The sequence below is a fragment of the Cherax quadricarinatus genome, chromosome 68 (genome assembly GCF_038502225.1).
Source record: "Cherax quadricarinatus isolate ZL_2023a chromosome 68, ASM3850222v1, whole genome shotgun sequence".
Taxonomy (NCBI): Eukaryota; Metazoa; Arthropoda; class Malacostraca; order Decapoda; family Parastacidae; genus Cherax; species Cherax quadricarinatus.
The window spans coordinates 5620047-5637428 of record NC_091359.1 but is presented as its reverse complement, the minus strand read 5'-3'; the positions used below and the strand labels follow the sequence as shown (position 1 = coordinate 5637428).

At 40.4% G+C, this 17382-nt stretch overlaps 1 protein-coding gene across 8 annotated transcripts in view; it reads right to left on the bottom strand.

The window, feature by feature from the left end:
• LOC128697796 (8-oxo-dGDP phosphatase NUDT18) overlaps positions 1–17382 on the bottom strand; it is a 36964-nt gene that overhangs the window by 16214 nt on the left and 3368 nt on the right. For 7 of the 8 annotated variants that reach the window (XR_011393928.1, XM_070099622.1, XM_070099626.1 and 4 more), the window contains exons 2-6: positions 5929–6058; positions 3764–3824; positions 3382–3502; positions 2535–2766; positions 1337–1442 (exon numbers count right to left, since the gene is read on the bottom strand). Coding sequence is in view for 7 of the 8 variants with exons in the window: in XM_070099622.1 (XP_069955723.1) it covers positions 1337–1442; positions 2535–2766; positions 3382–3502; positions 3764–3824; positions 5929–6058 (650 nt within the window). In the remaining variant the exon portion in view is untranslated. The remainder of the gene's footprint in view (positions 1–1336; positions 1443–2534; positions 2767–3381; positions 3503–3763; positions 3825–5928; positions 6059–17382) is intronic. The other variant, XM_070099623.1, reaches the window with a different exon arrangement.

The following is a 17382-nucleotide window of genomic DNA, read 5'->3' as shown; positions in this document are numbered from 1 at the left end:
ATTAAATTATGGGGAATCAAATTCAAAATGGGAATTAACACAGTTACTTTTTGCTGATGATACTGTGCTTATGGGAGATTCTAAAGAAAAATTGCAAAGGTTAGTGGATGAGTTTGGGAATGTGTGTAAAGGTAGAAAGTTGAAAGTGAACATAGAAAAGAGTAAGGTGATGAGGGTATCAAATGATTTAGATAAAGAAAAATTGGATATCAAATTGGGGAGGAGGAGTATGGAAGAAGTGAATGTTTTCAGATACTTGGGAGTTGACATGTTGGTAGATGGATTTATGAAGGATGAGATTAATCATAGAATTGATGAGGGAAAAAAGGTGAGTGGTGCATTGAGGTATATGTGGAGTCAAAAAACGTTATCTATGGAGGCAAAGAAGGGAATGTACGAAAGTATAGTAGTACCAACACTCTTATATGGGTGTGAAGCTTGGGTGGTAAATGCAGCAGCGAGGAGACGGTTGGAGGCAATGGAGATGTCCTGTCTAAGGGCAATGTGTGGTGTAAATATTATGCAGAAAATTCGGAGTGTGAAAATTAGGAAAAGGTGTGGAGTTAATAAAAGTATTAATCAGAGGGCAGAAGAGGGGTTGTTGAGGTGGTTTGGTCATTTAGAGAGAATGGATCAAAGTAGAATGACATGGAAAGCATATAAATCTATAGGGAAGGAAGGCGAGGTAGGAGTCGTCCTCGAAAGGGTTGGAGAGAGGGGGTAAAGGAGGTTTTGTGGGCAAGGGGCTTGGACTTCCAGCAAGCATGCATGAGCGTGTTAGATAGGAGTGAATGGAGACGAATGGTACTTGGGACCTGACGATCTGTTGGAGTGTGAGCAGGGTAATATTTAGTGAAGGGATTCAGGGAAACCGGTTATTTTCATATAGTTGGACTTGAGTCCTGGAAATGGGAAGTACAATGCCTGCACTTTAAAGGAGGGGTTTGGGATATTGGCAGTTTGGAGGGATATGTTGTGTATCTTTATACGTATATGCTTCTAAACTGTTGTATTCTGAGCACCTCTGCAAAAACAGTGATTATGTGTGAGTGTGGTGAAAGTGTTGAATGATGATGAAAGCATTTTCTTTTTGGGGATTTTCTTTCTTTTTTGGGTCACCCTGCCTCGGTGGGAGACGGCCAACTTGTTGAAAAAAAAAAAAATATAATAATGCTTAAGAAGAAATTCAGAAAAAAAGATTTTTTGCAATGTTTTCAGAAATATATTTCCACTGAAGATTGAATTTTTTTTTAAATGTAATATAAGAGTGGCATCTGATCCTATGTAATGTTCATATTCTCAATAAATACATGAAAGCTAATAACAATTTACTTACTGTCATGTATTTCCTCAGAGTAGAGTGGAGGGACCTCACAGGGTTAACTTCCGTTACTGGAAGGTGAGTGGCTGTTTTGTCACTGGTGAGAATACACAATCTGTTGCTGTGGAGAAACATACATGTCAACATTTTGAATATTGAAATTGAAAAAAAATATTACTTTGAAACATACTACTGCAGCACAGTACTCTACTGCACAGCAGGACTCATTTCAATAATACAGTCTCCATCACCAAATTGTGAGAAAATAATGAATAAAGATTTCTCTTAACTGGAGTAAGGAATTGCAATATGGTTATGCTGAACATGAGAGAGAGTGTATAATTTGTAAAATTAAAATTACATTAAACATGTGAGACCACCATGCACACAGTCCAAATAAGCAAAACTCAGTAACAGGTTCTTTCTTTAACACACTAGCTATCTCTCACTGAGGTATGATTAGCCTACCCCAAAAACAATAAGAGGGAGCACATTAGCTTCATTCATTCAGTCACTGTCTTGCCAGAAGTGTGCTGACATCACAGTTCAGATGACCCTCCAAAAGGCAACATCCTCACCCATCCTTCAGAGTGCTGGCACTATACTTTCCAGTACAGTTGACTACAAATTCAAGGAGGTTTATATTCATATAAGTCCAGCATGACTAAAAACAACAAATAATAAAAAATTATTTCTGTATAACAAATTTTGTTATACAGAAATCTCTGTAATATATATCTATATAATATACATCTATGTAATATATATCTATGTAATATATATCTATGTAATATATATGTAATATATATCTATGTAATATATATCTATGTAATATATATCTATGTAATATATATCTATGTAATATATATCTATGTAATATATATCTATGTAATATATAGCTCTGTAATATACATCTCTACTGAGCCCTCAAACACAATCTGAATCAAGTCTTTTGTTAGTTTTAAATCTAGGGGTCTTACACCAAGCCTAAAAGAATTTGTATCACCAGAAATTCATTGGATAACTGAATCTATTCATGTATTTCTTGTCAGCACAAAAAGTAGATAATCAAAAACCACAAATAAGAAAGCCTTCGAATTTGTAGATGACTGTACAGTACCCTAAATACAGTACATAATGTACTATATGACCTATAGTTCCACATATAAGGAAGCTGAAAAAATTACATTAATGAAATTTTGTTTCAACTTACTTGACTCTTTTTCTAATAGCAATGACCAATCTAAGGAGAAGCCTTGTATGTGGCTTGTTAATAGGCAGCAACATGGGATGCCAGGGCTCCTCTTTGCGTGCACAATACTGTTTGGCACGCTGAATCAAAGGATATATGTCATTGCCTCTCAGACTCAGTTCTCCAAGATCCTCCACCCACTTGGCTTGCAGTGACTCTTTATCGGCACAGGCAGGTGTCTTTAGTGTTCCACCTGAAAAAACATTACATATCATTCATCATGACACCAACTATGTTCTAAGTCAAAAGGTACCATTAGCTTGAATTGCATTAATCACGAGATGGTATACTTCTACAAGTTACAGTTATATCACAGTATGGCTCTACAAACACTAAACTATTCAAGTAAGCCACCGAACTAGATTCCTTCTTTGTCCAAAAACCTTCATGCAGGAATACACAGTAGTAAGTACATAATTACCAGAGTGGAAATTTTTTAAGTGTTTTTTATTTTAAAAATGTTATATAAAAAATTCTGGTAATGAGTTATTGCCTATAGTGCTAAAATCACAATAATATTACCTGTGAGATACCTGTGACCACTTTTAAGTTTTTCTACCTTCACATCCCTACCCCAGACCAGGCTATTCTGGTGATTTCTCTCTTCAACCAGGCTGCTGCTGTTGGCAACCCCATAACCCACACAGCCATCACAACCTAGTTGATCTAGCAGTTAGTGGAAGAAGTGATCGTGCTTCCTCTTGAAAAATTGATAGCAAATTCTTATCAGTATACCTAGATCTATCAGTATCTTAATTTGTAATTTTTAAACTATTATAATCACAATCTGTATTAAAAGCTTGCTTACCTAACACATTACCAGTGACAACAAATCTGAACCATGACCCAGAGGCAGATTCAACCATTATCAGAGTGGTAATGTCTGTTTCCAAACCAGTTTCCTCTAGGACTTCTCTCTTGGCTGCTTCCTGAGACAAGACAAAGAGTTTAACACACACAGTAAGAAATATGCAAGTAATAAGGAGAAAGCTTCATTTTACATATATGCAAGTATATTTTTCAAGCAATTTCTGAATAAAGATTAAATTCCAAGGTCAGGTTGATTATTTAATATACTATATACTGAACCTATAATAACTGATAATGCCAATTCTAATTACAAAATTTCACTAGTAAATTTTAGTAAAGTGGTTTATGTAATACTCATAAAATAATAAGACTTTTCTTACCACAATAGTCTCTCCAGCCTCCATACGTCCTGCAGGAAGGTACCACTTCCCAGCACACGAACTGTTTCCAAATTTACACTTTTTTAAGATTTTTAACTTTACTTTCAATGTACAGTATAAATTTGTACAAGGTAAAGTAAAACAAAGAAATTTCATGCATTATGCATATAAACTACCAAATCAGATAATTTAAAGTCATTTGCATTTTACAATCCATCATATAAATAGATTATTATTTTAAAAAGGTTTACTAGGATTAATTATTAATTTAAACTATGCACTGCAAATTTATTTAATTTTTACCTCATAGGCCATCTCCTGTCAAGGCAGGGTGACCCAATAAACAAAACATTCACCATTAATCACTCAACTGCTGTATTTCCAGAAGTATGCTGACATCATAATTCAGATTAACCTATGACTGCAACATCCCCACCCCTCCTCCAGAGTGCAGGCACTGTCCTTCCCAACAACAGGACTCAAATCTGGCTAACCAGTTTCCATGAATCCCTTCATAAAAGTTACCTTGCTTACCTTCCAACAGCATGCCCACTGAAAACCACATGTCTCCAATCACTCCTACCTAACATGATCACTCCAGCATGTAATTGGCTATAAAACTCAAGTTTCTTTCACTGAATAAAAATTTTCAAAACCAAACCTAATGACACAATAAAACATAACATACAGTACAGTATTTAGAGAATACAGATCAGACTCACTGGCAACTATCTAACCTAGTTTTCATAGTACCATTTAGAATTTTTTGTACAAAATGTGCTCTTAACTTTTATTATTAACTGTTTTGTCATTGGATAATGAGACCATCACAAATCTAATGATAGCTGAAAATTAATTCATAAATCTAAAAAGGAATTTTTTATAATAATGTATATTTAAGCAAGCCTCATTTTTGTCTATCCTAAATATTTGAGGAAGAACTAATTTAAACTTTAATTAAATCTTCTACTCCATGATCAGTGGAAGTGTATATTTCCATTATATATGTATATACAGTACTGTCAAGTATTTATCCCTGTTGCCTTCAGGGAGTTGGGTCAGCTCATGTTATTATATTAATGGGGAAGTGCTAAACATATAGTGCTGAGGAATAGGAGGTCATTAGGGTTTACTCAAGAAAGGAAAGGGTAGTTCTAATTCTTCAAATGAAAAGCCCTTCACCAGTAGCAAAACACCTTTCCCTTGAAGGATTAGTCAACTCATGAAAATGAATTGACTGAGCAAGGCAAAGAACACTAAATGTCCAGTTGTCCTCCAGGTAATAATGGTTGTAGGTGAACTAGGAATAACACCATGAATGATGCACCTCTAGTTGCCACTCCTTGATCTGCAGACAACCTCCATTAGTATCTCTATTATCAGAGGTCCTGCCACATGTTCACCTTATGTCTCACAAGAAATGATCTGCTGTCAGGTTGAGTTAAAAAACAACACAAATGAAAGCTACATTAGAACAGGGCCAAATGCGATTCCTCTTCCATCTGTCTAGTAGCTGGATTTTATAAAAGGAGAAATACCCCCAAAAATGTAGCCAAGATGAGTGGGAGGTTTTAGATTTGATCATTGAAAAAGAAGAGGAGGTCCAATTCCTCACATACAGAGCTCCTTCACTGTAGTAAGGGGACTCCCAAGGGACACCCCATGTGAAGGGGCCTAATCCTTTAAAATATCACTTAAGGACAAACCTTTCTTGAAGATATTTCACTTGGGATTATTATATTCATGTGGAAGCAGTAAACTCATAAGCTGCTTAGGGAACAGGAGGTGATCCAATTTGATCCAAGGAAGGATAGCTTAAATTCTTTGGCTCAAGAGCCCTTCACCAACATCAGGAGCCTTGCCTGAAGGATTCACCTGCAACAAAGTGTCAAGTGAAAGTGCTTATCTAACTCTTCCTTCCTCCAGCATGATGAAATTCAATCAGAAAGAAATTGTCAGAGATAATCTTGTCCTTATTTGTGTTACTCACAACCAAGTAGCAGTAGCCAAACTAGTTAATCCCTATCAATAGATAACATATGCCTTTCTTATGTGCTCCCATGTACCTATTTCTAGCTAAAGAAGAAAAACTATGCTATGGGTATCCTATCTTCTTTATTTAATCTATCATAAAATTTTGTAAGTAGATAAAGATTGGCGCTGACCTCTTTGCCTCCTGCATCATGAGGACATGACCCTCATCATTGACCAGAACAGCAGCCACAATGTAACACACATTGTCTCGTAGTGTGGGAGTGAAGTCCGCTGGCGTGGATGGGGCCACCCCCTTAGCTGCTGAAATGGTAGTAAATCTTTGTCTATGGGTAGGTTAGGTTAGGTTAGGTTAGGTAAGATTTGCCAAGAAACAAGACAAGTGTTTCCTGACACAGGTCTTAGTCATATGATGCCCCGCCACCTGAGCTTTTGGTCATCTGACTGAGACCTTCCGCTGGCTTACAGGTCTACCCCTATAAATTATGGTTAGTAAATTTATCTCTATGGGTAATGCATCAGGTGGGCAACAGCAAGTAATGCAAGTCACTTTTATTGTGATTAAGAAAATAAGTCACTTTTATTGTGATTAAGAAAATAAGCCTTTAGGGAAAATTATTTTAAATTTCGATAATGTTTGCATTGTGCCCCTTTTTTATATGTGCAGAGTGGTGAAAAATTATGATAATTTAATTCAAGATATTCCAACAAAGCCAAATAGTGTCATTTATACGCAATGGGATTCACTGTATGAATTTTAGTCCACATAATGAATAAAGAAAAATACGTCACAATACCATGACTGAAGACATTCACATTATTATTATTATAATCCAAACTAAGCATTAAACCCACCAGGGTCATACAGTGAGAAATCCACAACAAACCTCCAACTGATAAATTAGACACATGTGCAACTCTTGGGTATCTTTATTGAGGAAACGTTTCGCCACACAGTGGCTTCATCAGTCCATACGTAGGAGAAACTTGAAGAACAGGAGGAGAATGAGTCAATCAGTCCCTCAACCTTGAGTGGATGTGTTCAGTCCATCAAGATTGATGGACTGAACACATCGACTCAAGGTTGAGGGACTGATTACCTCATTCTCCTCCTGTTCTTCAAGTTTCTCCTACGTATGGACTGATGAAGCCACTGTGTGGCGAAACGTTTCCTCAATAAAGATACCAAAGAGTTGCACATGTGTCTAATTTATCAACATGTCGGTTCTCTGAACCATTCATCTACAAACCTCCAACTGGTAAATGGAAACTACAGTATATGACATTTAAGTCGCAACTTGATGATGGTTCAGGATCAACCGGAACAATCTAGTTTCTAATGTCAATATCTAGTTAATGTTAATTAATACGTAGAATTCACCAATGCTTGTTTATCTTCGTATTAACATAGTATTTAGGTTCATATATCTGTATGATTCAGACATTTATCTGGCATCGTAAGATCTAAGGCTAGGCTATTTATGTCCGTGTGTGTGTGTCCATGTGTGTGTCCTTGCATATATGTGGTTGCAGGGGTAGTCATAGCTCTTGGTCCCAACACTTAGCTTGCCACATGATACATATGCGTTGTCATATCTGTTTTTAAAACTATGTATGAAGACTGCTTCCACCACTTCTTCATTGAGATCATTCCACTTCCTGACCACCCTGAGACTGAAGAAGTACTTCCTGATATCCCTAAGGTTCATGTGTCTAACTCAGTTGTGTCCTCAAGTACCTGATTCCCGCCTCTTAGTCCCCCTTTTTTTTTTGTGTATGCATGCATGCGCATAACTCAGGGTTCTGTGAACAAATCTCAGGGTGCTGCGGACAACTCTCGCTGTAACTACAAGGGTTCTGTACATATACAGTGGACCCCCGCTTAACGATCACCTCCAAATGCGTCCAATTATGTAAGTGTATTTATGTAAGTGCGTTTGTACGTGTATGTTTGGGGGTCTGAAATGGACTAATCTACTTCACAATATTCCTTATGGGAAAAAATTCGGTCAGTACTGGCACCTGAACATACTACTGGAATGAAAAAAGTTCGTTAACCGGGGGTCCACTGTATAAGGAATTTGTGCACACATCTTCAGGACCTTGTGCACACATCTATCAGGGTTCTGTACACAACTGTAATTCAATTGCATGCACAACTATCAACGGTGTATCCATGTCTGCCAGAGTAGAGCGTCCCTCTCTCTATTACTGGACAGAGGATCAAGCCTCCATCACTTCACCGCTTCGCACAATAATAATAATAAAATAATAATGCTTTGCACAGTGGTATGTAGGCTGTTGTTTTATACCTACCATGCCAAAAAAATGACCAAGCTCATGCCTCGAACAATTATTATTTGTGGAAAATTTTGAATTTTCCTAAATTCAGCATGTGTAAATTTGAATAATACACTAATTGTGTAATAAAATGTGATGATGAGTTGACCCTTTCGATAAATTTCGAGTGGGGGAGGGGTGTAGAACAGCGGCAGAGTGACACAGACAGGAGAGATGCCATTTCTAACAATCAGGTCCTAAAATCATATACAGTCCACATTATTTTATAATTTACCATTATTAGTATTAATGGTTAATACTGTAATTATTAATTTAATGTCAGGTCAAGCTTTTTTGTGAAAGTGGTAGGGAGTGGGCATCGAGGGAGTGACAGTTCGGCGACTTACTTTGACTAAGTCCCACTTACCTCACCCAAACTAACTGCACATAACAATTCAGGTAATACCCTGTAAACCTCATGCAGTCAATTTCCCAAATTATTATTATAATATTATGATAAGCGCTAAACCCGTACGAGTCATACTGTGCTTAGAGAATAGGCGGCAATTGGTTCAATCCAAGGAAGGGAAGAACAGGTGCAATTCACTGGATCAAGAACTCACCAGCATCAACGTAACTCCCTTGAGGAAGGGAGGTTGCCTAGAATGCTTCTTAAATGATGCATATGGGGAGAAGTGAATCTTTAAAGTATTATTATTATTCTTTCCCAGTTTTAGCTAAACCCTTATATATAGGCTATGCAACACTTTAATACAATCCAACAGAGAAAAAAAATAAAATTAAGGTCCATCATGAGTTCACAGCTGAGCAGTCACCCAGCTAAGAGTTGCTTAAGAGTTGAGCCTCGGTGAACTGCTCTAAGATTATTTTTCGTCAATACAACTGTGCTTACATTGCCACGAGTACACTAAAAGATAACACAATAAGTGTCAGGGACCCAAGACTGTTCAACTGCTTCCCAGCATATATAAGTGGGATTACCAATAGATCCCTAGCTGGACAGGTACCTAGTCAGTACCTGACCAGCCGGGTTGTGGTTCATACGACGGACTACGTGTGGTCAGCAGTAATAGCCTGGATGATCAGAATCTGATCAACGGTGAGGCCTGGTCATGGACCGGGTCACGGGGGCGTTGACCCCGGAAACACCCTCCAGGTATCACTGTAATAATGTTATATTATTCCCCTCCCAGTAACTTTGTATATACAAAGTACTATTTTATCAGTGTGTATTTCCCCATACTTACATTATTCGTGTAATGACTATAGTCCTTCATATATCTGAATGTCATTCCCCCCCCTTGTGTATATAATTGTTCTGATAAATAAAAAGCTGATTATGTTGAGTTTGTGTTACTAAACATATCGGGAGGTGAAGAATCTCGCACCTCCCGGTACTGAGAGTCAAGACCTACTATCCACTATAATCATAGTATTCACAAGATTATATACACTCAATCGACCAGACGTTCTGTTCTCTGCAGACATGAGTCTACCCTTCGGAACCTTCAAAATGACAGGACTGCTGGAAGTAATCGAGCGCTGGATAAAAGGTAGCCCTACAATGTTGTGTATAATAACGTTAATTGAAAAAATCCATAAAGACAAGGACAGAAAGACTCCACAACACCAACCAATGCAATCTGGATCACACTCAACACGCAGTTGAAACGCCGAGTGTGTATTAATACTCTCACATGACTCCACATTCTCAGCGACAGAGCACAGAACTATGGGTATGCATACCATAGACTAGAAAGGAGAATGAATGGGGAAGGCATGGACATGATTGGAGAAAGAGACTACATAGTAGGTACAATTCAGTCTGGAGAACATAAAGTAGTCACTGGAATGATGTATAACCCACCACAGAACTGCAGGAGGCCAAGAAAGGAGTATGAAGAAAACAACAGGGCGATGGTGGACACACTGGCTGAAGTGGCAAAAAGAGCTCACTCGAGCAGCAAAGTTACTGGTAATGGGCGATTTCAACCACAGGGATATCGACTGGGAAAACCTGGAGCCACATGGGGGTCCCGAAACATGGAGAACCAAGATGATGGATGTGGTACTTAAAAACCTCATGCATCAACATGTCAGGGACACTACCAGAGAGAGAGGGGAGGATGAGCCAGCAAGACTGGATCTTGTGTTCACCCTGAACAGTTCAGACATTGAGGACATCACTTACGAAAGGCTCCGTGGAGTTTTGATTATATAGTAGAGTTACAAATGGAGAAGGTAACAAGAACTGAATGGGAAAAGCCAAACTACAAAACGCGGGACTACACAGGTATGAGGAACTTCCTGCAGGAGGCTCAGTGGAACAGAGACCTGGGAGGAAAATCAGTAAACAAGATGATGGAATATGTAGCAACAAAGTGCAAGGAGGCAGAGGAAAGGTTTGTTCCCAAGGGAAACAGAAATAATAGGAAGACCAAAGCGAGTCCTTGGTTTACCCGAAGGTGTAGGGAGGCAAAAAACTAAGTGCACCAGAGAATGGAAAAGGTACAGGAGGCAAAGGACCCAGGAAAATAAGGAGATTAGTAGAAGAGCCAGAAACGAGTATGCACAGATAAGGAGGGAGGCCCAGCGACAGTACGAAAACGACATAGCATCGAAAGTCAAGTCTGACCCGAAATTGCTGTATAGCCACATTAGGAGGAAGACAACAGTCAAAGACCAGGTGATAAGGCTGAGGAAAGAAGGTGGAGAACTCACAAGAAATGATCAAGAGGTATGTGAGGAGCTCAACATGAGATTTAAGGAAGTATTTACAGTGGAGACAGGAAGGCCTCTCTGGGGACAGACCAGATGGGGACACCAGCAAGAAATATACCAACAAGTGTTGGATGACATTACATACAGATGAGGAGGAGGTGAAGAAACTGCTAAGGGACATCGATACCTCAAAGGCAATGGGACCGGACAACATCTCTCCGTGGGTCCTTAGAAAGGGAGTGGATTTGTTGTGTGTGCCTCTTACCACAATCTTCAACACGTCCCTGGAAACTGGGCAACTACCTGAGGTATGGAAGACGGCAAATGTAGTTCCCATTTTTAAAAAAGGAGACAGAAAAGAGGCACTAAACTATAGACCTGTGTCACTGGCGTGTATAGTATGCAAAGTTATGGAGAAGATTATTAGGAGAGTGGTGGAGCACCTGGAAGGGAACAAGAGTATAAACGCCAACCAGCATGGATTCATGGAAGGAAAATCCTGTGTCACAAACCTTCTGGAGTTTTATGATAAAGTAACAGAAGTAAGACACGAGAGAGAGGGGTGGGTTGAATGCATCTTCTTGGACTGCAAGAAGGCCTTTGACACAGTTCCTCACAAGAGATTAGTGCAGAAGCTAGAGGATCAGGCTCATATAACAGGAAGGGCACTACAATGGATTAGAGAATACCTGACGGGGAGGCAACAACGAGTCATGGTACGTAATGATGTATCACAGTGGGCACCTGTGACGAGCGGGGTCCCACAGGGGTCGGTCCTAGGACCAGTGCTATTTTTGGTATATGTGAACGCCATGATGGAAGGGTTAGACTCAGAAGTGTCCCTGTTCGCAGACGATGTGAAGTTAATGAGGAGAATTAAATCAGATGAGGACCGGGCAGGACCTCAAAGAGACCTGGACAGACTGGACACCTGATCCAGCAATTGGCTTCTCAAATTTAATCCCGCCAAATGCAAAGTCATGAAGATAGGGGAAGGGCACAGAAGACCACAGACAAAGTATAGGCTAGGTGGCCAATGACTGCAAACCTCGTTCAAGGAGAAAGATCCTGGAGTAAGTATAACACCGAACATGTCTCCGGAAGCACACATCAACCAGGTAACTGCTGCAGCATATGGGCGCCTGGCAAACCTGAGAACAGCGTTCCGATACCTTAATAAGGAATCGTTCAAGACACTATACACCGTGTACGTCAGGCCCATACTGGAGTATGCAGCACCTGTTTGGAACCCGCACTTGATAAAGCACGTCAAGAAACTAGAGAAAGTGCAAAGGTTTGCGACAAGGTTAGTTCCAGAGCTAAGGGGAATGTCTTATGAAGAAAGGTTAAGGGAAATCGGCCTGACGACACTAGAGGACAGGAGGGTCAGGGGAGACATGATAACGACATATAAAATACTGCGGGGAATAGACAAGGTGGACAAAGACAGGATGTTCCAGGGAGGGGACACAGAAACAAGAGGTCACAATTGGAAGTTGAAGACACAGATGAGTCAGAGAGATATTAGGCAGTATTTCTTCAGTCATAGAGTTGTCAGGCAGTGGAATAGCCTAGAAAGTGATGTAGTGGAGGCAGGAACCATACATAGTTTTAAGACGAGGTTTGATAAAGCTCATGGAGCGGGGAGAGAGAGGACCCAGTAGCAACCGGTGAAGAGGCGGAGACAGGAGCTAAGACTCGACCCCTGCAACCACAAATAGGTGAGTACATGTAATCGTGAAATGGGAAGGAACACACATTACGAAAGCGGTTTACACTTTATATATATTATGATAGGGTGAGGCAAAGTTATGAAAGCCAGGCACATATCATTAGAAAATGGTGCACGGGTAAGGAAAGACGAGCAAATAGATGTGGAAAAGTGATGACATAAAACAGAGCATCTGGATAGCAAGTTCAAGGTCCGTGCGATCAAGACACCCACCCACCCACCTGCCTGCCTTGGAGGAGCAACAGCAGAAGCACATTCCACGCACCACACCTGCTTTCTCGACACCATCCCGTAATGTTAATCTGACATGGTGTATCCTCAAACTGTTGAAGATTTAGCTGCGCAGAGAACAGATAACCACACAATTAACTGTACACAGGGACCCAAATGAAAATAAGTCACATTGACTTGACTGGACTATCTCAAGTTAAATCTATTTAGTGTGCTTTTTACATGTCCATGATACCTGTGTGTCCAAGGCCATTTAAAAAATGGTATAGTATGTACAAAAAAAGTAAAAACTTGCAACTATTATTTTTAAATACGCAAGAATACAGAGGGAGCCAACATTATACATGGATTCAAAAGTTAACATGTTTTTTTTGTCCACCTCACCCATCCTGTGGCTGGAAGTTAAAATATAGGGACACGCAATGGGTCCAGGGACTGAGTTCCAAAGTTCTGCTGACTGAGCAAGTTACAGCAATAACGAGTTGGTTACACAAATAGTAAATTCAGTAACATGGACATTAAAATTAATCGTATTTAATATATTTGTAAAAGCTAAGATGAACATGATGGAGAAGGAAATAGATCGTATATTTGTGTGAAATGCTAAACCCACACACACACACACACACACACACACACACACACACACACACACACACACACACACACACACACATGTGGTCCAGCAACTGGCTTCTAGAATTCAATCCAGCCAAATGCAAAGTCATGAAGGTTGGGGAGGGGCAAAGAAGACCGCAGACAGAGTATAGGCTAGGTGGACAAAGACTACCGACCTCACTCAGGGAGAAAGACCTTAGGGTGACCATAACACCGAGCACATCACCGGAGGCACACATCAACCAAATAACCGCTGCAGCATACGGGCGCCTGGCAAACCTGAGAATAGCGTTCCGATACCTTAATAAGGAATCGTTCAAGACACTGTACACTGTGTAAGTTAGGCCCATACTGGAGTATGCAGCACCAGTCTGGAACCCACACCTGGTCAAGCACGTCAAGAAGTTAGAGAAAGTACAAAGGTTTGCAACAAGACTAATCCCAGAGCTCAAGGGAATGTCGTACGAGGAAAGGTTAAGGGAAATCGGACTGACGAAACTGGAGGACAGAAGGGTCAGGGGAGACATGATAACGACATACAAGATACTGCGGGGAATAGACAAGGTGGACAGAGATAGGATGTTCCAGAGAGGGGACACAGGGACAAGGGGTCACAACTGGAAGCTGAAGACTCAGACGAGTCACAGGGACGTTAGGAAGTATTTCTTCAGTCATAGAGTTGTCAGCAAGTGGAATAGCCTAGCAAGTGAATTATTATTATAATCAAGGGGGAAGCACTAAACCCGTAGGATTATACAGCGCCTATGGGGGGATGGAAGGCATTCAGGCTTAATTCAGGGAACTGGAGCACAGATCCAATTCCCTAGATCAAGAGCCCCTCACCAGCGTCAAGGAGCCTTCCTTGAGGGGCTAGCAAGTGAAGTAGTGGAGGCAGGAACCATACATAGTTTTAAGAAGAGGTATGACAAAGCTCAGGAAGCAGAGAGAGAGAGGATCCAGTAGCGATCAGTGAAGAGGCGGGGCCAGGAGCTGAGTCTCGACCCCTGCAACCACAATTAGGTGAGTACAATTAGGTGAGTACACACACACACACACACACACACACACACACACACACACACACACACACACACAGCTGGGAGATGAAAACTCAGATGAGTCACAGGGATGTTAGGAGGTAATTCTTTAGAGTCGTCAGGGAGTGGAACAATCTGGAGAGTGATATAGTGCAGGCAGGATCCATACATAGCTTTAAGAAAAGGTTCGATAAAGCTCATGGACCTAGCGGCGATCAGCGAAGAGGTGGAGCCAGGAGCTATGAATCGACCCTTGCAACCACAAATAGGTGAGTACACACACACACAGGATGCGTTGTCGACGGAATGCTATATATATATATTTTTTTTTTTCGCTGTGTTAAATAATGGATGGTTTACTAAATAAGGTACTGAAAACCGGATACCAGGAGCTTAGCTCTGCTTCTGTATCAATAAATAGTTATCACACGTAGTGATCCTGCATGGATGGCCCCAGGGAAGCACAATGTTACTAGACTGGCTGAGAATATTAATAATACACAGGCAAGAAAGATAATGATGCCATTATCGGCAAAACCCGATCATAGAATCATTAGAAAATAAAATTAAATGAAACTCATATTTAAATTGTAATCTAACGTTTGCCTGCAGGACTGAAGCAACTACCTGGCACTTTGTCAGGAATTTATTTTGCTGGAACCTACATCTCTCTCACCACTGAAGAATTACCATTTAGTCTACTGGAACATGTAATACTAGGTAGTAAAGAATTGCCATTTAATAGCTTAAAACTAGACACCTTTTAACCTGCACATTTTCAAGTAAGATTTATCGCTTGTTCGCTCTAGGCTAGAATACTGTACACTAACGGCCCCATTCAAGGCAGTCGAAACTGCAGACCTGGAGAATATACAGAGAACTTTCACAGCATGTATAAGTACGAGAAAACACCTAAATTAAATTACTGGAAACGGCTGAAGTCCCTTGATTTGTACTCCCTGGAACGCAGGCGAGAGAGATGCATAAAAATATACACTTGGAAAATCCTTGAGGGACTAGTCCCAAATCTGCTCACGAAACTCACCACCTACGAAAACAAAAGACTTGGCAGGAGACGCAACATCCGCCCCAATGAAAAGTAGGGGCGCCACGAGTACGCTAAGAGACAACACAATAAGTGTCAGGGCCCTCTAAAGTCAGTTCCTGACCAGCCGAGCTGTGGCTCATACGTCGGTTTACGTGTGGCCAGTAGTAATAGCCTAGATGATCAGGCCCTGTTCCACCGCGAAGCCTGGTCACGGACCGTTCTGCGGGGGCGTTGACCCCTGAAACCCCCTCCAGGTATACAAGCACTGTTAAAAGGACAAACGAGCACACTTGGTAAGACGACTTCTAAAGGACTGACAGGTACATTGTTGATAAGAGTCGAGGACAGGACAAACTCGTTAAATAGAGTACAAAAGAACCGATGGATACATTGTTAGTGAGAAGAGTACAAATGGACTGATGAGCACATTTGACGAGAATAGTACAGAAAGGACCGGCGACCACATTGGTGGAGTACACAAGGACTGCAGAGCACACTTGGTAAGAAGAGTACTAAATGACCGATGGCCATATTGTTATTGAGAGTACAGAAGGACGCGCGTGACAGAGAAAAAGAAAAGACAAAAAATTACTAGTTTCTTCATTGCTGACATGCCGTTGGAGTTCCGTCGAGTTGCCAACACGCTCAAGTATTGTGCCTTCCCTTCAGGGCCTACACCACAAACCTCTTACATGCTCAATGGTTGACTTTAAATTGTTGTGGTCCCCTCAGTCATGCCCTAATGTATGCGAGGATAATATAAACAAATAATCCATGGACACTGCGGTTAGTGTAGGCTGCATGGCAACTTTTCAGCATACTTGTGTGACCAGCTCCATCAAACAAGAATGGCAGTGTGAATGACTCCGCAATCCTCTTCCAGTCATCATGTAAGAAATAGCTTGTGTATCTATTTAGTAATCAGATACACAGACAAGCGTACCAGATGCTTACACAAAACAAATTAATAAATGTGGAATGAGAAAGTGCCAACGTTTATTATTATCACGAAAAAGCGCTGAATATAACATTGTCATATAGCACAGGAAAAATAGAAAGCAATCACCTTTGATCCGAGAATGGGGAGAGTAGGTCCAATTCTTTTGATCAAGAGGAGCCCCTCTTATTTCTAATGCGGTCCATGGTATTTCCGGAGAGATGTTAATTTCCAAGTAACATTAACTCCAGCCTTGTTGGAATGAAACATTCAGAACTGCCATAACTACCGGTACTTAGGGCACAGTGAAATGCATGACGATATCCTTATCACCTTACTGAAGTCTTCCAGCTCATTTTGACAGATTTCATTGCCTGATTTACGGAACCCATCCTGTGTGATAGAACATGATAGAAAAACATAACTAGCTTTTGTTTCAATGGTATTACTCAAATGGAATAAGGTTGCAGCACACTGCTGATGTACCCAATTTTCATTTTAAAAATCAGTTTATGTAATTTGGTTATTGGCGGTTAACTATACGTAATACTGGTTAATCAAGGTAACCTAACTTTGAATGACGAACATTAATTTCCAGCTTAGATTGTGCAGAACATGCAAATACAAACTGGAAAACTCATTTTCTATCTATAGGACAGATTGCTTTGTGATGGTATGAGAGGGCAAGGCAAGGTAACTGATCTTCCCTACAGAGCAAAAGATGCTTAGGTTATTCCGGTATCAATAAAAACGTATCGCAACTTCATTTGTTGTGTTCGTGTGCAACGAAGTAATGCACAAATCGCGAAAAATGTGCATTCCCGCTAAACTGTTGGCACCTGCAGAAATCGGTCTCTTTAATGGTGTAGAGAGAATGAAGTTGCCAACTCAGGATACTGGATCGACTAGATAACACATTGAATGATTTCATGTCTATAGTGTGGTCTGTTGCTTCAGTGTTGGTGTATGGCACTATATGGGGTGTTATTGTTCTAATAGATG